At 38.2% G+C, this 24,305-nt stretch overlaps 1 protein-coding gene across 1 annotated transcript in view; it reads right to left on the minus strand.

The window, feature by feature from the left end:
• arid2 (AT-rich interaction domain 2) overlaps window positions 1-24,305 on the minus strand; it is a 77,673-nt gene that overhangs the window by 1,585 nt on the left and 51,783 nt on the right. The window contains exons 12-21 of the mRNA XM_088644785.1: window positions 17,660-17,741; window positions 17,308-17,442; window positions 14,770-14,963; window positions 10,349-13,089; window positions 5,313-5,470; window positions 4,570-4,708; window positions 4,400-4,482; window positions 2,999-3,122; window positions 612-703; window positions 1-35 (exon numbers count right to left, since the gene is read on the minus strand). The exon at window positions 1-35 is cut by the window's left edge and continues 1,585 nt beyond it. Of these exons, the coding sequence (XP_088500911.1) occupies window positions 1-35; window positions 612-703; window positions 2,999-3,122; window positions 4,400-4,482; window positions 4,570-4,708; window positions 5,313-5,470; window positions 10,349-13,089; window positions 14,770-14,963; window positions 17,308-17,442; window positions 17,660-17,741 (3,783 nt within the window). The remainder of the gene's footprint in view (window positions 36-611; window positions 704-2,998; window positions 3,123-4,399; window positions 4,483-4,569; window positions 4,709-5,312; window positions 5,471-10,348; window positions 13,090-14,769; window positions 14,964-17,307; window positions 17,443-17,659; window positions 17,742-24,305) is intronic.

Raw genomic sequence — 24,305 nt, forward strand, 5'->3', positions numbered from 1 at the left:
GTACGGACAGGTGGTTTTCATGCCGTTTCACCAACCTGCACAGGAAAGAAACATGCATGAGACAAGGGGCCAAAAAGGAAAAAAAACACGTTCAAATTGACAATGTAAAAGGAATCTGAGAACGATGTCAGTTCATATTTATAATTCACTTTTATTACATAACATAAAAATGAGAGGCCCATTTGGGTCCATCTTGCTCATTTTGGCATCTAGTAGCTTAATGATCTAAGAATTGTATTTCTTACAGGGATCAGCTTCACCATGTGACCAGCCAAGAATTGGCAGTAGACAACACAATACTTTGTACACTACATTCTAAGTGAAGTCTAAGTAATAAATTGTTTAAAATTTAACTTGACATTGCTTCACTTAAAATCAAAACTCTTAATACAGCATTTTGTTGCCATCTTTACTGCCTCCTTGCACTGTCTAGTCACAGAAAATTATGACTCTACAAAAACTCTTGGTTTTTCAACAGACATATGTGAGTTCACTGTCAGTTGACAAATTTCAGATACTGTTTTGTCTTGTCATTGATATTTTGTATTAATTGATATATCTGTATCTTCACATGTAAAGTCTTAATTAAAAATATCCAGCATTATACTTACTTTCGGCCACAGTCTGAGTATTTTGCAATATTTTTTAACGTTAAGGCAGCAGTCAGCCTGATGTGTTTGGTTATTGGTCCCTCTTTTTCATCCTAAATAGAAAAACAAATACTTTAAATATTGTGGGTCTAGCTAAAATCAACCAATTACATGTCTTAATTTTTCTTCAGTCTTCCAAATTGCAATGTCTAATTTTGGCTAATAAGTATAAGTCAGCATAAAGCATAAACCAAAAGCATACTAGCAATCTCTTTTCAAATTTAAAAGCAGCTTACGTTTGTGCACTTTGAGAGTGTCAGCATAAATAATACAAATACAGACTCTTGTACTCAAATTTACTTGAGTGAAAAACCCTCTCCTGGGATACATACAGTGCCTTGCAAAAGTATTCAGACACTTGACAATTCTATCATTTTACTGAATTACAAATCTACATTGAAATTTAGTTCTCTGTGATACTTTTATTTCAAAACACTGAAACTCAAAATTATTTTAATGTGACATTGGTTGGTTAGAAAATATTCCTAAAAAAATAAAAAACTGCGATATGCTGTTTGGGTCTGAATACTTTTCCAAGGCACTGTAAGTCTTGATATCCACTTTTACATAAATCTCACTTTACATAAAAACCTCCCATGGGTCCCACAGTAATACCTTTGAATTATGGAAAGTTTACATTAGATCTGTTAAGAGCAAGTAGTTCAGCAGGTTCCTTCTATGGTTTATTAATGCAGAGTATGCATAACATTCACCACCAGGGCTCCATTTTACTCTCAGTTTCACTATGTTTTTATGTGGTGTTACATTCTACGTGCTGTCGTGCTCTTTTTCCACAGAAAATTGTAACGCAATCATGTAAGGGAAGCTCCAAAGTGTTTTTGTTTTGTGTATAATTACAGAATCGTACCTTATAGGGCAATGAAATGTACAGTATATTAATTCGAAATTCATTAAAAGTTCAATATCTTTCTCCAATGTTTCATTTTGCTGTATACTTACTAAATGTATATTTAGTATTTAATTATACTAATTATAGGATGTTTTTTTTTTTTCCGTTCATTGCCATTTTATTTCTCTCCCTATATATAAAGGAAGTTTTCTTTTTCTTTCTACATCATGGACTATTAGCTGCTGTTACGTTTCTTTCTTTCTCTCTACCCCTTACAACTTTAGCGCACACATGTTAACCATCACAGGACAATAAACTCTGGTGAGCCTGCAATTCTACTCTCCTGTCCCTGCTTCCTCACTCCAGACACAACTAGAGCAAATAAGGGAAGATTTCTGCACTTTAATGAATGTCTCTATATGTGTTTACACAGAGGCTAAGAAAGAATTGCTTGCATCCACCTATTTACTAACTGCTTTTCCAAACACGGCACATGGGGCAGCTGGAGCCTATCCATCCAAGCAACGGGCACAAGGCCTATACACTGGATGTGACGTAAATTAACAAAATAACTAAAAATATCCCAGATTAAATCAGAATAAACAGCTGGGAAGCAAGTGTATTTAAAAAAAAATCTGAGACTGTCCCATCGATGGAGAAAATATGGTCTCCCAAAACAGTTCTAATTGATCAGCTTAGTATATTAGTTGGTATGATGAACAGAATCACTAAGTGTGATGAAAAATAAAGTTAAAACAAACTATATGCGGGTTAAGATAAGGTGGAATGTTAAATCCTTACAACAGCAATACTTTACCATTGCTCCACTCTCTACCTCCACTAACTATTAACTCTCCAAGAACTCCTTTTACCTCAACCAAAACCTCTCCTCCAAAAACTCCTACTAACCCAGCCACACAGGACATAGACGCTTGTTCACATCTAACCAATCACAAAGTTACTTGTTACTATTAAACCTAAAGCATGTGGAGGTCTCTAACACCAAGAACACAAGACTCTCATCTTACTACTGATCAGGAAGATGTGGATGTTTTTGTAACCTATGTGCTGTTTCTGATTATGTTTGTATCTGACTATGTGCCTTCCACCTTTATCCACATGCATCACCCACCAGCAATAAATCATGTGCTGAGAGCGTGAGACTGGAATCAAGGTGAGTGTGTATGTGACCTTATCGCAACAGCAGGTTACATTGTTCTGAAGAAAGAAACATTAGAACTTGTTTTCTTTTTTTGCTGTATCATAAAAACTGTCCTGGAAGGTCTTTATTATGTTCATGTTTTTTTAAATGAACTTTAAACGGTCAAACTTTTGCACTTAATTCTTTTAAAAATATACCTCTTACAAACATAACTGGCTTACTGAAGATGAGAAGCTGGTAAGCAAAATTTTATTCTGGCTGCTATATTTTTTGCTTCTTGCTAAAGGCTAGTATTAACGAAGTTATGTTCAGAGAGAGGTATCCATTAATACTCACTGTGAAATCCCTAAACACTAGGTTTCGGGATCCCCTTCGAAGTGCCATGAGGGCAGCACTGGGATGGTTTACAATGGCCTTTTGTGCTCTAGGGGTGGAAGTGCTACCTGCAGCTGGCTGTTGCCTACAAAAGGAAAAAAAATAGAACAGTGTAAACAGTGTTAACTTCCATGTCCTGAACAAATTACACTCAGGGAGAGAATCAGGTCTCAATCACTGTGTCATTTAACAGCTGCAGGAGCTTCAGCCTTGCAATTACTCTGTTATTTGGTAAGCAATATTACTAGTGTCTCCATAATTTCAAACAATGATGAACCTTTAAGCAACACATCACCTCAGTACTCCATTCTGACTTAAAAAGGTTACAAATTAGAAGAGGCCATTTATCTAGTGTAGCTCTTTTCTATTCATTAGCTACTTTATCCAGTTGTTGAAGGACATCAGGGTATACTCCTAGTTCTCTGCTCCGACAACCCTTTAATCTAACGTGCTTTCCAACCTTGATTTTAAAGGCAGTTCTTCACAGTTTCCACATCTGTCTTAATTAATATTTTATTGTCGATTCTGAAGATCACAGGATTGACTTTATATGTTTTCAGTCTTGTATATATAGTTTTTTTTAACTTTGTCATTATAATGATTCCTGAGGAGCAGTATTTATCTCTTATCTTGACCAAAATTGTTACAGTATTCAAAACAACCTGTAAACTAGGATTTATCATATACTTTGTACTGGACATGGAAAGAAAATTTTACAGATTTAGATCATAATTATTATATGCAGTATACAACAATGGAAGTGACATGATCTGGAGTTATAATTTAAAACAAATGTTGTATCTTAAACTATATGTACTTAAATTGTAATTTTTACATAAACTGTAAATACATTTGTATATTTCAATAAAAATGTAAGTGCTTAAGGAGTGCATAACAATTATCAAGATACATACACTAGGAAAAGCAAGAGATTTTTAAAAAGCATGATTTTTCTCAGCATGAAAAGCCCAACCATATGATGTTAATTCACTTTTCTAATGAATACGCTCAATACTCCTTTTGAAAGCCTCTCATACAATTCTCAGAATAGTTCACACTGTCCATAAAATGCCAAAAAAGAAATAACTTTTAAAAAAAAAACCTTGACATGAGTAGAAATTAATTCTGATCTACTGCTTACTACAAGAGCTTGTTTTAAGACATCTGTGACAATGAAACAGGTGTTACTGGCCTGTCTGATTCACATTCACATGTAAAAAACCTTCAATACAATTGTGAACAAACACAAGAGTTGGGAGGATTCAATAAGGTACCCGAAATTACTGAAGGTACAGGGAAAATAATTAGAAGACGTCCTGTGAAAACCAGGAGCAAAACTGAAGTCTAAAGAAACAATCTTACTTGGAAGTTTTCTGATTGCCACCTTGCGCCAGCTCTTCTAGCTTTAATCCAGCGAGTAGGGCTTCCCGTGAACAGTGCTTATCCTGCATGATTAAACACCATTAGCACTTCTTTGGAAACGCAGAAACATTATGGAGAAATGGTAGTTGGTAAGAGGTTAGGTTTCTTGCCTGTAAGTGAGTGATGAAGGACAATCTCTGGCGAGGGAATGGCTCACAGCCCTCCCAGAAGCACTGTCCTGGATAAACCTCTTTGCCTCCATGCTGGGTGGCTGCATGGTAGAACACCTGAGACGGAGTGTCAAACCATCTGAAATGACCAAGAAAACCATGAGTCACAGTTTCTCTCCAAACAATTAACTGGTCAGAAGAAAAAAATATCCTTCTTTTGCATAAAAAAATCAAAATACAAACTATACTTGTTCTGGCTTATTGAATGCTGGGAAGCATCTGGGTAAAACTGAAAATGCATGCGGGATCGAAATGCTTCAGTACTACTCAAACCTCTCAATAATGCGTTTGTAAAGGTGTTGTTAAGACCGAAATGATCTTTTTTTCTTTATTTTTAAGCGACACCCTTGCACAGCACAAAGAACATCAGAAAGCCACTAAACAAAAACAGGAAGTGCGTCATCTTATGGACTAATCCTGAAATTTTCACACATTCCGGAGATACGCCACATGTCGTAGTAAAATCACATTCCAGTTCTAATGAAAGGTAAAGAAGTCAATCTTATTTTCCCATAAGCCATAAAGGAGATGAACTAAAATTAAACTGATTCTGAATATGTGCTATAAAATGACCAACAAAAGGATAAACTGTTAAATAAATCTGCTGCTTATGATTAAAACCATTATATTGTACACACAGCAACCAAAAGCAGTTCCTGAGCTCCAGGAAGAGGAAAAAATACCTTTTACATGATTGCCACAAGCACATAAAGTTCTGCCCAGGCTTCCTGACGTGTTCTGAGGGTGCAGTTGAGGCCTGGTTTGCAGGAGGCGGGGGTGTTGAGCTCACTTGGCATGCCTGTACACTTTGTGGTGGAGGTGGTGATACGATGGATGAAGGCTGCACAAGGATAGGAGCAGGAAGATTTGTTTTATCATCAGAGTTGTTTGCTATACTTAAATATCTTAGATGACAATGTATGTCAAATGGAGAAAACAATGCCCATTAGAAAACACACTTTTGAAAAGGAACTCCTTAAACTCCCACCTAACACCTACATTTGTTAGTAGTTAGTAGATATTGACATAAAACAAATTTTTAATCAAAGAATGACTATTTCTGTGGAATAGAGTAATGTTGTCAATAAAACACTCTAGAGAAGTCACGTATGTTTCAAAATGGTTTGGAGGACTCCAATATAAAGCTTTACCATGTCTGTCAAACATTTTTCCACACTTGATTAAGATGATTCATTACATGGGCAAACATTATGAATGGTTAAGGAAAATAATGAGAATGAATTTTGGATAGTCCGACTACTTAAACCACAATTATACATTATAGTGGGATAAAAAACCTAGCAGACAGTGCAGTCTGAACAGCACAGAACATTCAGGCTGATACCATTTATGCTCAACAGATAAAAGATGTTTCTTGTCTTTCTTTGTGGACAGTTCCTTAATGGTTCTAGTTTTTACAGTGTAAACAAATCCACACTGTCGCCCTCAAGCTATGAATCATAATACCTCGAGTTTTCACACACATCTCTCAATTAACATAAGAATTCTAACTGACATGAAAAATTGCTAGGTGTGCAGCTGACTAGTGCATACACTTGCTGTATGGCTTGGAAGCTCAGTGCTGGTAGTCTTGCAGATACCACTGTGTCGTTAATGGAAAGGAATAACAGCTATTGAGTGAGATGAATCTCTCACCCTCCCTGGGAAACACAGCATGGCAGTGTACTGGCTGACCGCTGTATTGAAGCAGTGCTTCATCAAGTGGAGTTACTCAGAAGTAATTTCTGTAATCACTCAAAGCTCAGCCAAGATTGTGGATCAAAATGTGAGAGCTCAAATAAAGATACACTTATCTGAAAAAGTCATATTTCTAATAGTTATAACTTAAAATACATCTACAATAAATGTATTGACACATTAGTTACATCAACATATTACAAATCAAACATTTTTAATTTTTATTCCCCATTATGCAACAACTAAAATGACATGAAACTGCTGAGAAAGATGTGGCTTCACAGTGATTGACAATACTTCAGTTCTGAAATAAGTTTTGAAAATCACCTGTGTAAAACAGAATATTATAATTAGTAAATTTAACTAGACACTTAGAATGGGTAATTTGTTGATTACATACATAGCCAATTTCGAACTGCCAATTTTTTCTGCTCACAGCAACGCCCCAATATCCACATATCATCATTCCTATTTTCGGCCAAATAAAGAAGCCACTTGACTTGTGACAAATTACAAGCACAGCTGTGACATACAAAGGTTCAGTCCCCCTCTAATGTCTCCACACAAGCCTAGTGGTGTCTGGCAAGTCACAGGTGTCTTAATTTTACCGGGAGCCAATAGGACCGAGGCCAAGTCACTCCCCTGGTGGCAATGAGACAGTTTTCCACTGCTGCCTGGGGATTCCCAATGATTCAAAAATGTAGAAGAGGCCTTGGTCCAAGTTCAAAAAACGTTTGGCACAAACAGAAAGCTATTAATAACGTTTTGTAATTTAGTAATAAAAAATAATTACTCACTAAAACTTTTTTTAGATTAAAATAAAATGGAATTAAGCCTATTATTCTGTTTAAAGCCTGTTTTTCAAAGAATAAGTCTTAATTCTATGCAGTGATTTCGATTTTCAAAACATAAATGTTCCATGATACACCTCTGTTGCAACTGTTTGCTGTGAAAACAGGCATTTTCTTACCGAAACCCTTTTTAACTTAAAATTCAACCAATTACACTACACTCATTCCTCAGGTTATGCAAGGGTTCAGTTCCTCAAATCTTTAGGTTACTTGAATCTTATGGATGTCGAACGTGACACTTTCGTAGCTGTTGAGTGAATACATATAATTACCATTCATGATATTGCAGCAATCCTCCCTTATTTGTCCCAACTGTGTCTGCAAGTGAGGAAGGGCAGACTGGAGAGCAGAATCACAAGCTCACCAGAGATTATTGTCCTTTAATAGTTAACAGATGTGTGTGCTAATGATGGAGAGGGGTAGAGAAGGACAGAACCCAGCAGTAGCTACCAGTTGCTAGCAGATAAAGAGAGAATGAAAGGAAACTTCCCTCTTTCGTACAGTGGGAGAAACATGAAATGAAGAATGAAAAATTGTTTTAAAACCCCATAATTAGAATAATTAAACACCAAACACAGCACAACTTAAAACATATATAGTACAGTAAATTAATTAGAATAATTGTTAAATGAAATTATACAAACTCTACACTACAATAAAACAAAGATAATGAAATCACTTGAATGCTTCCCTTACATGATTGCAATACGTATTTCAGTGAAAAAGCATAAGATAACATGCAGTAGTTACCACAAGCGCGAAAAAGCAAAGCAAAACTGAAGAGTAAGACAGAGACCACATCACACTTACTCCATGCTGTTCACCCATATATAACTATTGAGAAAAAAAAAATGTTACCCATTGGAGGTTTTTATGTTAAGTCGAATTTGCTTAAGTTGAATCCTGCATAACCCGGGGAAAGAGTGTATTTGAAGTAGAATTTTAATGGAGAAATTAGTTATATTGACAAGCTCAGTAACCATTTCCAAAATAGAAGAAATTATCTGATGTGCACCTCTTTGCAGTTACAGTACTTGCAGTGTTAGAGAACACACATTATGCTGACCACATTCATCGAAGTCAACTTGGAGAGAATCATTTTCAGGAACATCAATTTATCAGACTTGGTGCAATTACAGTCTACAATTAACTTTCCGTAGCTTTCAAATAAGTGTTGGTAGTCATCATGGTAAAAGCACGGTTGTAGCAAAATCAATGAAAGCCAAGGTCATAAACTTAATGTCTCTGAAAGCTAATTTTAGTACCATACGCACATGACTATAAGTACTGAGAGTCTCCACATAAGTTGAAAAAACATTTAAAGGTAAAAAAAAGAAACACAGTGGCTATATTGGCTACAGGTGGATGCTGCACATTGGTGGTGGTGGAGGGGAGTCCCCATTACCTGTAAAGCGCTTTGAGTGGAGTGTCCAGAAAAGCGCTATATAAGTGTAAGCAATTATTATCATTATTATTATTATAGAAAGACAACACAAGAATAATACAAGCTCTAAAAACAAAAAAAGGATCAGAAAGTAAGTGAAGCAGATCTTTTTCAATCAGGCTCGAATGTATCAAGTCATTTGCTCTGTGCATGTTTTGCTGGATACATCAAAAGCAAAGACTGGAACATTCTTCAAAGAAAACCGATTCCAACACAATAACACAACAAGGTGGCTTTGGCATGGGGAGCGCAAAATCGAATAATTCAACTGTATTTATTTTAGCACACTAGCCCAAATGACGTAAATGATAAAATAAAGGAATATAAAATGAATTAATTTAAATTTCTCATGTGTGTATTTTTTTTCAAAAACTTGCTATTTTAAACTTTTAAAAATTAAGAAGGGGATAAAATGAGATCATGTGCTTTCAAACAGAATAAGAAGTGAAAATGATGACCGTTAAATGGGCAAAAAAAGGAACCTTTAGACCTACAGTTCAAAGAGTATTTTATACAAAATTACAGATTTTAATTTTGCAAGTGTATTAAAATTAAATTTAAGGATTTATTTAAAATTAAATTTAAGGTTCTCCAAAAATAGACCTCAATTATTACAATTTTTTTCTGGCTACTATTATACAAAAATAATATGCTCTCATTCATTTCCCTGATGTCTGCAACCGATTAAAACACTGGCAAATCAAAACCATATGTACTGGTTTCAGAAGGAGAAGAAATTCAAACTGTCAATGAAAGAGTCTTAGTAGTTTAGGTTCACTCTTCAAAACTTCAAGGAAGCAATCACCAGAGTTCTCAAAATACTAGTATTTCATTTTGTTACAGCATCAAAAGAGGAATTACTCAACTGTTTTTATCAAAAATAAGTGTAAAAGATACTGTAGACTTACTGACCCACTGAATTTATCAATGTACTTAATACATTTGCTTGTTACTGACATCTGTAATGGTAATCTAGAACCCATTGTGAGATGAGTTCAAAAGAATTACGTTTTTTTGTCCATAAATGCTCTACCATTCTAAAAAGGGAGCATCTCCACCTCTCATAGATTAACAGTAACTACAAAATTACTTTCATCCCATTGCAAGACCCATGACAATGACCAACTCAAATCAGTCAAGAAGAGGCTGTGGAGGGGCTTCCCAAATGGAACAACTGGTCAGGGCACTCACTTGGATACAGGTTGAATCTGAGCTGTGATCACAGGTTCAAGCCTTATGATACTAGCCCGTTCCAAGAGACTTCCCCTGTGAGACCCCTATGGTACATAATTTTCCAGACTTGCAATGTGGAGTAGCGGTTAGGGCTGTGAGCTCGAGACTTGAGAGGGTTCAAATCCCAGGTGAGATGCTGCTACTGTATTTTTAAGAAAGGTATTCAAATTCCTTGTAGAATAAATGGCTCTTCATACTGTCATTGTAAATGAAAAATTTGTTTTAGCTGACTTACCTGACCAAAAACATCTAAAAAGTTTTCACCAAGAAGACAAATATAGCATCTAATACAATTTGTGAACACCAAGTCATGAACAGTTTTTCTCCAGTAGTGTAGAGATGCAAAATAATAAATTGCATTTGATTCCACTGAGGTCACAACAAGCATCTCTACTCTTTTGATCACGGTGTACACAGCAGTGATATCAAGACAACGTTTAAACAGTGAAAATATGAAAAGGATTGCAAAAAAATCAAAAGGAAGGACTCGTACCTGTGTGACGACTGCTTGTATAAAGGAAGATGGATGCGGTTTTTGTTGGGCTGCATTTTCTATTGCTACTTTCGCTACTGTGCTTGGGTCAGCTCCTGCTGGCACAGCTACCATCGTTGCACTGCAGCCAGCGTTGTTGGGGTCGCTTATTGTAACAATCCTCACCCCTACTTTGTTGGGGATTCCTGAAACAGTTCCTCTATCTGTATCTTCTGCCGGCCTCTTTACACCCCGGTTTTCACTTGAGCCATTAGAGCACTGAGGCTCAGATAACTGCATGCACTGTGGTGCTACTGTTCCAGACTGGGGTGCTGTTGTAAAGGGGTTTACAGTGGTCACTGTTAGTGAGGCTGTGGATTGTGATGACATTACAACACACTGATGTTGCTGTTGCTTAGGCTGAGGCACATCTGAGTTAAAACTTGATCCAACAGGTCCATTTAAATGCTCGGAGTTATTACAGCTAACCTTTTGGCTAGGTAACTGCACAGCCTCCAGCGGTGTGTTTGCAATAGGCAGAGAGTTACTGACTAATAGAGGCCCATTTGATGTTCGTTCCAATTGATCAGCTTTGGCAGTATCTTGCTGAGGGGCGACTGAATTCTCTTGCTGCTCCTGAGGAGAAATTTCTCCATTTCCTACATGTTTGGAAGCTTTGTGATTTGGAATGTTTTTGCTCAAAATAGAACCATCTCCTTTATCAAAGTCACAAATCCCATTTACGAGGAACTTTTTCAGGTCACTTTTCATCTCCTGCCCATCCACCTGCTCTGTTCTTGGCATCCCATTGGCAGGACTGTCATTGACCTCGGTCAAGGGGCCATTAGTGACCTGTATGTACTGACTGGCCTCCAACTGGCTTTTCCCTGAGTTAGAAGGAGGTAGACTAGAGTCAACATATTTTCTCCCATTTACAAGACTTCCTGCAGGTGCTTCTGCCTCCTTGGAGTCCCCATTACTTGTTTTGGCAACCCCTTCCATAAGGGAAGAGTTCTCCATTACTTCAATTTTGCGTTCATGTATATGTAACCCCGTTGCATCTTTTGCTTCCTCCTCCTTTTGGCAGATGATCTTATCGCCTTTAAATGGTGGGGTTGGAGCTGGACTTGTGGTGCCAGCATTAGAAGCAGGGAGTGTCTGTACTTGCAAGCCAACCCCCGGCTGAGATCCACTAACCGAGAGTCCAGCTGGACCAATAATTTGTGACCCACTTCCCTGACTAACAGCAGCAGTTGTGAAACTGGTATTTGGCACCACTGTCAAAGTCACCTGGCTACCAGCAGTACCTTGTATGATGGCTGCAGGGGTAGTAGTTGAGATTAACTGTCCAGGCAATAACTGTAAATTGGAAATGGGCATTGCCTGGACAGTTCCTTGTGACTGAAGAGGGTTCTGAACCAGCTGCACATTTTGCTGGCCTACCAGTAACTGCTGGGGTTGTGTCTGAGCCTGTACACCAAAACCTTGGTTTTGGTTGTTGGTTACCTGGTAGACCACCTGAGGGCTAGGGGCTCTGGTGTTGTTTGGGGGAGGGATCTGGGGTGCAGGAAGTATAAGTTTGCCACCCGGAGTTGAAGGGCCTCGCTTTGGAAGAAGCAACTGTTTGATCAAACTAGATTCTGTGGAGGTAGGTTGGCCTGGAGGCGGGGGTGCTGGCTGGGGCTGGACCTGCATAGGTGGCGGTGGAGGAGGGTGGTGGTGGAGCTGCTGCTGCTGTCTTTTTACAGACAGCATCTGGCTTACTGTTGGGGGTGGTCCTTGTGTCTGGGGGGTATTTGGTGGAGAAGCCATGACTTGTGGTATCTGACTGCCGGCAGGAGGACAGGGTGATGGTGTAGAGGAGGGTGTGATACTGGGTTGCCCAGCAAGCTGAACGGTTGGAGCAGGGTTGGCCAGTACAATTTGATGAATAGCTGGTGCGTAGGCTTGGTTCTGCTGGGGGTTGGAACTGACAATAACTACGCTCTGCTGCTGTTGCTGTTGTTGTATGGGCTGGGACACCATGGTAGTCTGAGGGGGAACAGGCTTGGGTGCGATGTTTTGAAAGGTCACTCGAGAGCTCTGCGGATTCTGGACGCCAGCAATGGTAAAGACCTGACCGCCAGCCACTTGGAAGTTTTGTACCGAGGAGCATGAGGCTATGCTGGGTGTGGAAGTGGACATGTACTGCTGGGGTGCAAGGATGACAGCCTCCTGCTGCTGGACTGGAGGCCCAGGCTGCTGAGGGTTTTGTATGGGTTGAGAGGATGTGGATGCAAGCTGCTGTCCTTGTGAGACAGCAACTGTGGAGCCCATAGGAACGTTCTGCACCCTGCTAGCGAGGATATGGGTCTGAGGGAGCCCTTGCTGAAAGACTGTCACTGGGGTGCCGGAAGTTATTACTGGAGAATGGTGAAGCAGAGGCTGGGAAGTAACAACAGTGACTGAAGGCTGGTGAACTATGCTGTTGTGGTTCTGAACAACGGAAAGGCTGACAGGAACTGCAGATGAAGGAATGGAGCCCTGGATCACCGCTGTCTTCATGCCTTCTCCGTGTTTGCTGGGGATCACAGTCATTGCTGGGTTTTGGTGCTGTGGGGCCTGGGCAGGCTGGTTTTGGGATATCCTAGAAACAGTCTGAGCCACATTCGGGACTCCTGGAACGGTGAAGGCCATTTGTGAGGCTGCCGGGTTGGCAGTAAGGCTACTGACCGGTGTCCTTGGGAACTGACTCCCCAAATTCTGAGGCCCATGTGGCAAGCCTGAAAAGAAAGTAAAAAGATGGCTCTTAGATTTTGTTACTGAAAAACAAAAAACATGTACAGAGATGAGAAATTGAAAGCTACAGATCTTCAACATACAAACAGATGTTCCTTATCATATAAAATAATAAATAAAAAATGAATAATCAGAGGAAAGAAAGTTACAGAAAAGAATCAAAGTTCACAGCAAAGAAGACATTATGAAACTGAAATATACTGAAAACACAAAATATTCCCTGGTTGAAATACTACACTGCCTTTAACAAAAGTAATATTTAATATTAACAGCAAAAAGTAGTGGTGCTCTGAAATTGCTACATCCCTTTTTAAAGTGTATATTGAACAAAGAAAAAAATGTATCTCAACAAATGAATCAATTACAGGTGGTAAAAATATACTGTATACTGTGAATGTAGTGCAAATCTATCCCCTTGAAGAATTAATTATACATCCAACACAATGATGAGAGGGCCTACAGGGAGGAGGTCAATCTCCTTACAACGTAGTGTGAAGACAACAACCTCAATGTCAGCAAAACCAAGGAGCTAATCGTTGATTTCAGAAAACTGCAGAACGTTCATGCCCCTATCCACATCAACAGGACTGAAGTGGAAAGGGTCAGTAACTTCAAATTCCTTGGCGTCCATATCACCGAAGACCTCACATGGTCTCTCAACGCCACCTGTCTGATCAAGAAAGCGCAACAGCGCCTGTACTTCCTAAGACGGTTGAAGAAGGCTAAGATATGTCCCCAGATCCTCACTAACGTTTAGAGATGCACTACAGAAAGCACTCTGACAGGTTGTATCACAGTGTGGTATGGCAACTGCAGTATTGCTGAACGCAAAACCCTACAGCGGGTGGTGAAAACTGCCCAGTCCATCACTAGGGTTGCTCTCCCATCCATCCAGGACATTTATGACAGACGGTGCTTGAGGAAAGCTCTAAGCATCATCAAAGACACCACACACCCCAGCTACAGACTGTTTGACCCTCTACCATCTGGAAAACGGTACCAGAGCATTCAGGCCCAGACTACCAGACTCGGAGACAGTTTTTACCCTCGAACTATCAAACTATTAAACTCTCAGTCTCTCTCACCTACAACCTGAACCCTCACAGTGCCTTCTCTCTTACCAAAACTCAAACACACATTGAAATCAACCTCTACCTCACACTCCCCATAATTTTCTATCCTTTATTTCATTCTGTTGATGTATGATTTTGCACATCTGATGTTGTTTTGCACATTACCTGTTACCTGTTGTTGTTTTGCACACTGCCTGTTGTCTCTGTCTTTCTTTTCTTATACAACTGTATTGTTTTTTTTTTGTACTTCTTACTGTCTGCGAGCTAGCTAAATAGCATTTCGTTATACCATATACCTGTATATGAGTATAATGACAATGAATTTGAACTTGAACATTGCACACATATACAACAGGGATTTTCAACCATTTCTGACTTGTTAACCAAGCCTGACTTGTAATAATTATTGTAATTATAAGGTTATTAGAAATAATGTTACTGTTGCTAAAATGTAGAAGCACAGCAATGTCAGAGCTTTTCTGTTGTGACAGTACTGACTTTGCATCCTGCTAAGATTGGGTATGAAAAGTCTCCGGGAAAGCTTTGGGCAGTCTCAGGATTCCCAAGTGATGCACAGAGGTCTTCCTTTACCTGTGGGGGGAGTCTGGGAAGGTTCTGAGGCTGCGTCGTGTCTGACCCCGGGTGCAGGGGAAGCCTGCTGCTGGTAGTACAGCTGGATTGGAAGTGGAATCGATCTCCTTCTGATTCCAACCACATGGATGTGAGCTTGCCCATTGGTCTTGGGATCTTCCATTCGCTTTACTGTATGGTTAGGGAAAATACTCCTAGTAAATCAGAAAAGAAAAGAAAAGCTCAAAATCAAAACTATTAACTTATCTCCGTATTTAAAACATCGAAATTCAGAAATAGTGTTCTTCCCCACTGTTTGCAAAGTGACAAAAAAATGCACAACATTTAAAGTGTAAGCCTGCTTAAGAAACTGCCAGGTATAGCATATACTGCTTTCCTCCACAAGAGGTCTCTTGTAGAATCACCTCTGACAGAAGCACATAACCTCACAAAGATCCACTCATATCTGTGGGACAAATTATTTGTATATCTTTCCATTAGTTTTAAACTAATTTTGTGAGACAGTGAATCTCCAGCTTGGTCCAATAATTCCTTATCTGAGTTTTTGACCTCTTAATCAATTAGACTAATTGACCTCTCATTCTTAACCCCCCCCCTCTCATTAATAAGTTGGTTTAGGGCATTAGGGTCACTAATTAGTATCCACCTTGAACCGATGTCTAGGTTTCACAACAGGTCTCATTCCAGTTGTGTAGAATTGAGTAATTAGGAGTGTCTGATACAATGTCATTCCCACACATCTCAGTTTAACAAAGTGGTCTCCAATCATTAGTTGTTTAGACAAAAATAACACAAGAACTTACAAAACAAATTGAAAAGATAACTGAAAAGAATGGATGGAGTTCTGTTTGCCTTCTTCACAACAATAAACCTGCAGGAGAGTTTCTGAAACCACATACAGTACAAAAACAGACCAGAAAAGATTAAGTAATAAGTTCTTAACTCAATGCTTAAGTAATTAAGGGATCAATTAGCCTCAGTAATTAAGAACTCAGTTGGAGCAAAAATCTGAAAACACATGGGTCCTACATAATGAGAGGTGAGGACCACTGCCATAAGATAAACAGGCGGTCCCTCATGATCTTTGAAGAACGCCACAATCCTTGATAAGATCTAGTTTAATAAACACCTGTGTGGGCACCTGTGTAGTGGTAGACTGATGCGTGTAGTAACCAATGCATTTCAAAGCTCACTCAATTCCTCCCAATCTCCTGCAGTCCTCTGAAGTAAGTCCATGCCCCTGCCTGGCACAGTTATGACTCAAACACAGCTACACAAGCATATGAAGCATTTCAGGCTCTTTAGAATTACAAAGATGAGTGATTTGAATATAATTCATTGTGCACATTTAGTGTTCTTACCCCCTTCTCCTCTAAAAAAAACTCCTTTTGAAAAAAAACTAAAGTAGTTCTGAGATACTTTAACTGTCAGCAACCAATACATTCCCAAAAAAGATCAATACTTCTATGAATACTAAAGATATTCTAAAACTAAACAGTGGTCCTAAGTTGTTGTTTTTTTATACTTTGGGTACTCAAATGCCTTGTCATGAAAAGAATGGTGGTTTCTACTATGGGTATATTTCCCAGTTTTAGTAAATTCCTAAAACTATTTCCTTTTCTAGTAGGGATCACGCACAAAATAGGGAATGAAGGTGTAATATGCGGTAAAATACACTGGCTCCTGTGACAACAAGGATGTTTCCAGTGTCTACTGACTGTTTTAAATGAAATGAAACCCCCAATTTGGATTTTATGTGACAAGCACGAAATACAAGATGTTAATAAACACACATCACAAAATTAAAACCACTGCTTTCATTTTACACGCAGTAAGAGGTACTATCTTACATTTGACAACATATGTTAAGAGATTAACTGGTCTTTGTGGTCTTGTGATGCAGTGGGAGGTAGAACGGAAGCCTCTGCCATATCACCATCTGTGTTGTCAATACAGTTCATTTCACTTCTAAGTGTTTTACAGAGTGCTTACATAGCAGTTCTGTCCTTTGCGCCATGTGGAATAGATATTATCTACATTTCTTCCACTTTATTATCTTTCACAAATAATGTGATAGAGCTAAAAATTGGAATACTATGAGTACTGGATAAGATACACTTTTAATCTAAGAGGAAAGGGGAGTAAAACAACTGTCTAATTAAAACTAAAACTTCAGTGAACACATCCAGTATCAGAGCCAGAAATTGGAATCTAAGACTACACCACAATGTAAGTTAAAATGATCACAACAACAAAAAAAGTTTACCCTACATTACTACAGAAAACCCGATAACACCCATTTGTGATATTCTTTTAAAAATTATAAAATTAACAACAGTGAATGCTGTGAGAGCTATGTTATGTTTATTTTTAAAGTTCTAGTTTCTTAATGGTGATAGCTGCTCCTCTTCTGGATTAAAAAAAGTGAAGAGTAAAAATACTACGAAAACTCATCTCCCTTGAGATTTGGGTGAACTAAACATTCATGAAGGCACAGAAATGGTGTTCCCACAGTGGAAAGTGCACAGTGCAGTGTACCTTAGACATTTATAAAATCCGGTTGATGTCAAGATTCCACCTCGTGCCATTTTGCTGCAAGTAGCCAGGTACTCCGAGTACATCTCTGACCGAGAAACAGAGCTGTCAGAGTGCACCTCAAAATGTGCATTTAACCTGCAAAATAAACAAAAGGGGTAATCTTTGCTAGCCCGAATTTAACACTCATCATATGTCTCTTTTGATAATTCACAAAGGATTGCTGAGCAAAAGTGAAATGATAAAGACATCAGTACAGTTTCAAACAGGATGAAACTGCTAGGAAATAAAGAGCACAATAAATGCTAGAGAGAAAATGGTGACTGAACACAATAAGTGTCACGTCTGGACTCACCACTGAGTTGTAAACTTCTCGCCATCAATTTCAACAATGCCAGGTGGAGTAGAAGCTGATTGTACAGGTATATTTCTTGATGCTTTGGAGAAAAGGCAATATCAAATTACTTATGTATCTGGAATTGTTAAACTACACATTCAAAAAAGTTGATCCTGGTCTAAAGAGTTAGTATCTGTGTACGGTCTTACCTTGTTTTTGGTATTCAGTTCTCATTTAAAAAAAAGGACAGTTTGACATAGGGTTAGGGATAGACTACAATGTGCCCTATTGTTTTTAAAACACTGGCCTACATTCCCACTTGCAAAATCATACAATATCATGAAGAATATATAAAGTGCATAGAGTAATAAAATCTTTCTGACACCTATAGAGTTACTCTAAAACATCAAAGGCGAGGCAAATTTCGTGTAGATGGAAGTGGTATAAAAGGATTATTTCTAAGCTTGGTTCGTTCAGATCATTCTATGTTTAGATAATTTGAAGATGCACATGTAGTGGACACAAAAATGGAAGCCCCGATACAACGTCATCCTTAGGCCACCACGTGTTGCCAGTATGGCCTGTATGTGCCATGGCATATAGTCTACCAGCATCAGGAATTCCTCAGGAGGGATGCGATACCATTCTTCAATGGGAGAATCAATCAACTCACACCTGGCTGATGGAGATGGAAAACACCATCACAAGCATTGTTCCAGAATATTCCATAAATGTTCACCCAGGTTTATATCGGGTGACTGAGAAAATCATGACACGGACATATCACTGTACTGCTCATTAAGCAACCACACATGCTCTGTGAGGTGGGGGCATTGTCATGTTGAAATATAGTCCTCCCAGCAGGAAAGAAATGCTGCAACATGGGGTGAAAATTATCACTCAGTACCATAAAGTAGTGATTAGCTTTGACCTTGCCTTCTAAGGGAATGAATGCACCCAGACAATGCCAGGCAAATGCACTCCACAGCTTTACTGAACCACTTCAACCCTTCACTGTTGGAGCGAAGCGCACAACGCTATAGAGTTCTACAGGTTGTTGCCACATGTGCACTTGTCCATCAGTCAAGAACATTGTTAAGGAGGATTTAATTAACCATGTCACATTGTTGCACTGCTGGGTAGTCCACTGTCTATGCACTTTGAATCTCTGGACTTCAAAACATGCATTGCCAAGCATGATGAGCAGTTTGTGCACTGCAGCTCGACTACAGTATCCTGTTCTGTGGAGTTCTCTGCAAACTATTTTTGATTAAACTAGCTGCTCAAACCCCAGATTAAAATTTGCAGAAAACTGATCTGCTTTGGCTTGCCTGTTTTGCTGTGCACTTCAATAAACGTATGGATATCACAATCCTGATTAAGGCATCCTGCCCACTGCTGCCCTTTGCTGATGAGGAATCCCTTGGATTTCCTTGTTGACATCACCTTAGACAAAAAGGTTTGTGTAACATCAGCATGTTGAGCTGTCTTGGTCACTGAAGCACCTGCCAAAATCATTTTCTCACCAATCCAATCATCCCTCTTTCAAAGTCAGTGAGGTCTCCTCTTGTAGCCATCGTGCATAATTATAGGCACCTGGGCCCTGTCCAGCATTTTCACTCTACAAATTCTGAGAGTTTGTTTGCTTAACATAAGTCGCACCTCTGTGGAAGCCATTGCTTTCAATACATAAAGTGTCCCTCATTTACCCCAGGTGTTTCCATTTTTTGTCCACTAACTGTATACAACCAGCAATAGCATTACCAGTTCAAATAATTTAGATAAACTCATGATAAAATGTTAAAGAGCAGGTTAAATTGAGAAACCCCTACTCTACAAAACCAGAAGCCTAGATATAACTGTGAAGATCCACTGGGTTTCAGCATGATATTTAGAGTGATCAGTAGCTATTACTGATCATTTGTGCAGTGAAAAGCAGTGAAATCATTTTTGCAAAGAATTCTTCTATATACATATATACTTTTCTGTAACATAGGCCAATGAAAGCAGATTTCTTTTACCTGAACCTCAGATCATTAAAGAAAAACTTTGAATATGTTTTAATTGTGAAATGAGCATTATCTACAGGACAAACTACAGCCAGGTCCTGTCCTATTTACAGAGTCTGATGCATTCAATCATAAATCTTTGCTTCAGGCACAAATAAACACAACATTTTTGTATGGAGTTTTCAATAAATATGTCCAGCTTTACATGCTATGAGCCTGTCTTTTAAACAGTTTGCTGAACATTATATGCCTTAGGATACAATTTAAGGTTTTGGAATTCAAGACTTCTTTAATTCCAATCAAATTTCCTTCTACATGTCAAATGAATCTGCTGTTCTGGTATTTAGAATTCCATCTTATCAAATTTAATACTGAAAAGTGTCTACAGACTTGTGAATCCTGCACCAATTTTTAAAAAAAGCATTTCCCTTTAACATCCTAAAGAGGGCAGTCAAAAGGCATCTAAATATTTATTAATGTTTACATATTCCTTACTAGATTTAAAGGAATTTAATAGAAAAATAATTACCTGTTTTACATAGAACATTTGTAGTGCAAATAATTTTGAGAGTAGTTAGCCTTTATCTGCTTTAAAATGTGGTAACCTAATGCTATTTAGTGATAAGGCAGGTTCTTTTGTTGAAAAGGAAGAGCATCTCTCTGCCAAGTTCACATCTGCCTTTTTATTTAAATAATTTGATGTTTATTTAATCATACAATGGTTCAGAAAAGTAAATGGTTAAGTTGCTTCTGGCAGTTTTTTTATACTATAATCTGACCACAGAATACGTTTCCGTGTTGTCCAGATGGTTTCTGTCCTGGAAAAAAACAGTCTGTATAGAAGCTACAGAGAATCCTAAAATAAAAAAAATGTCTAGTTGTAAGTGTCTGGCAGAAATAAAACAGCCAGTTTTTCATGATATTTCTTGTACCTGTCAACATTTACAATTGATAATGTCTTGAAAACACAGAAATGTTCCTTCAAAAGGCAAATGCAATTTATGTGGAGGAAAAGTTAAGGTTTTTGAAGAGACTTCATCAATTCTCATTCACTATAAAAAAAAACTTGTCATTATTTACTCAAATCAATGGGCACCATTCAAGAAAATAAACGTATAACAAAAGTAAAGTGCAAGGCTCTGGACTTTGATAAGAAAAGTTGCAAGTGCATCCAAATAATTTTTGCCAGCTGTTTTTTTTAAGCTTATTGCCATTGGCACCTGCAACACATTAATGAGAGCACTAATTACAGGCAATCACTCAGGTGTCACAATAGTGAAGGGGACTCAATCCCCCAGTACTGAAAAATGAAAGACAAAAGCCACAAAAATTATCAAGTGAGCTGGTTACCCAACCAGAAAAAAGGAAACGCCTTTCCTCCAAAGAAAAAAAATGAGTGTGCAAGAGCATCATTGGTTCCTCCAAAATCTCACATTTGGCAACCAAACAATGGATTTGGTACCATACTATGTGTAATATAACTAAATGATGTTCAAGCAAAGATGACAGTATTACATTACTGTAAAACAACATTTTAAAGAAATGTTGTTACACAGAGATTGTTTAGTATTCTAATTTGTACCCAAAAATTATGTTGTCCCTGTTTGAACATTTTACAAAATGAGAAGAGAAATTTGTGACCAACCCATGAAGCTCTATATAAATTTCACCTATGTGAATAACTGTTATGGCAAACGTGAATCCAGAGAGGAGAATAATTCCTTAAATTTATATAATGTTTTTCATATAGAAGAATCTCAAAGCACTTTGCACACAGGATCTAACACTGAATTACAGTGCCTTCCTTTGTGATACACAGCAGCCATTATGCACCAGAACCCCAAATGAATTAAGAAGAAACTCTAAGAAGACCAACCATATAAGCCCAGGATGGAATTAGTTAGGTCACTGGGACTAATACCTCTACTCTTTTGAAAATTGCTATGGGATATGTAAGTCATATAGTTGGGACCTCTGTTCAACGTCTCATCCGAAGGACACAGTGTCCCCCTGGTCACTAAAGTATGGCACTGGTTTGTAACCAGCAACCTGGTTTTACTTGGAGGTTTCCCATCCCAGTACTGACTAGGCCCAGCCAAGTTTAGCTTCTGAGATCTGACAAGATCAGACTATAAGGTGCCAAAGTTACTATTTTGAAGACAATGACAAAAGCAGACTGGATTTCATGAATGCTGTCGGAGTGAGTTACACCATCATCTTAGAAGTGTGCAGAGTTGTCTCATCTAAAGATTTTCAATCTGGTACACTCAGCTGGTAAAGTTACATTTCCATAATATAATTTTCTGCACACAGGCAGGAAATAGTGTCTAGAGGGGAGATGTTACTTTTCAACTATCTTTCACTAATTATCAATAAAATGAAATGCCTGGTTTCACTACTTTAGCATCGAACTTCTGGCAGGAGTTCTGCTATATAGTATATGTTGTCCTGGTATATATAGAACCACATATTTGTATATCCACACCACTGCAGGAGAATGTACTGCAAATTTCACGTTAAACATTTAGGAATCTATGTCTTCACGACTGCCGTTTATTTGAAGCCCTACAATTACTAGCATTACACTTTATTCTATAGAATAATTCCCACAAAATATATATACTAATAAAGTACAGGAAGATTGTATGTACAGTAATATAATATTATGAATCAGTAACAAGCACAGTTACTACCAATAAAGCCATAGCAAGATCTATTCAAATTGTGATAAAATCCCTCATCAGAAATTAATTCCTACATTAAAAGATATAAGAATAGAAGGTGTAAGCACATGGATTGATAACTGGTTGACCAAGAGAATACCAGGGCTTAAAATTCATTTTGGAAATGAATTCTTTACATGAAGCTCATGGGGGGGGATTTCAGCATCTTGGAGGGGAATAATAGCAGACTAATGAAACGAGTGCATCGAAATAATTAATACACAACACGAGGTTCATAAGTTCATTGTAAATACAGTCCTACCTTGTGAATCTGTCTTTCATTACCAACCTCCTCTCCATTGAAGGGACAAGAACATAACTTAGGAGAAGGATGATTATTTTTTTCTTTTCCTCATCAAGCAACCCATGTATCTGCTTTTCATATTGTCATCAAAGGCAGGCTTTTGTATAGGACAATCAAACATTTTGTCTCCTTTAAAGTTGTTCCCTTCAAGAGAGCTAACTAAAAAAGTCCTGCTCTTAAGGACCAGGATGGACTAATTCTATTAGTAATAGCTCTCAGTGCCCCTTTAGTATACAGAACCATAGGCTGGACTGTGGAGAAGTCCGTCTTCCTTTTGAAAATGCTTTGAGAGAAGGACTATAGGCACCAGTACATCTTTCATCAAGTGACAGAGGGCCACAAAGTTGAACTGTCTGACAGAAATAATAAGACCTTTGGCTTTTCAGAGTCCTGCGTGCTGGAGGCAGCCATGTGTTCTAGCAGATCTCACAGGGCTTCTAATGATCTGCATACAACGGACACTGCACTTTGAATTCACAACCACCTCACTGTATGTGGTAAACTTCAGTGTTGGCTCCTCCAGTTGTTTCAGAAGCCCTCAAGTCTTTCTAGAACCTTTTCACTTGCTCCACAGATTTGACCGCATCACTTGCGGCAAGGGCAAGCCGGAGAGCTGTGCAGTACAATCTGGTTCATTCGGAACTGAATTCTTCCCTGAGTTTTTGAACTACTCTTTGGCAGCCATTTATTTTTATTTTCGCTCATTAGTTGCTACATATCAAATGGTTTCCTCCCTTCCATCCGCAATTTCAGAATTTCTTAAAAAACTTTGTTTTCATGTATGTACCTTACATAGGTAATGAGCTGCTTACTGTTACTTATCAGTAGACCCATCCAACATTAAAGAAATAGCTTTTTAAAATTTTTTAACACCAGCTAGTAAACCTCACACAGTACTGAACATGTTACAAGCTGAGCATCTCCAATTCTCCATCTTTCATTTTCAGCCATGGGTATATTTTCAGCCAACTTGCCTGAAACATATCTTTGAGTTCTTTCTCTTAGCTGTTTCTTTTGTCAATCTCCTCATCACCGTCATTTAATTTTTAATTTTCAGGTTCATGGGCATTTTTTGAGAGATTGCCTACTTCAGACGTAGACTTTATTTTAGCCAACGATCCAATTTACTAGCTAAATGTTGAAGCTTTCGCGTTGGACTAAAATTAACCGATTCCAAATCAAAATCAACCTGTTTTCTATACCTATTCATCCGCCTATAACGAATGCAAGATTTGCAACGCAATCACACAAATAGTGTACCATCACTGAATCAAGTAGTAGTGCCATGCAACATGCAGGGAAAACTCAATCTGACAGAGAATACATTTGGATTGATTTAGGGTAATTCTACTTGGAAGATAGCTTGCCAATAAATGTGTGTGATACATTTAAGCCTGCTGCTCTTTCTGTACTATATCAATGATTTAGTTTCGAGTACAGACCTAACTAGAGTTAATGATGAAAAGCAGGGAGGAGTGGCATCCAGTAGGAAATGCAAGTTACTTCCACCAAAAAAGTTAGACAAAATAATGGATTCAGAATATGCCTGGCAAATTAAATTTAAAGTGTAAAGTGATCGAAAAAAGTAGGAACATAGAACATGCAGGAAGCTATGCATGAAAGGGATC

This window comes from Lepisosteus platostomus, chromosome 9, assembly GCF_059453375.1.
Source record: "Lepisosteus platostomus isolate fLepPlt1 chromosome 9, fLepPlt1.hap1, whole genome shotgun sequence".
NCBI lineage: Eukaryota > Metazoa > Chordata > Actinopteri > Semionotiformes > Lepisosteidae > Lepisosteus > Lepisosteus platostomus.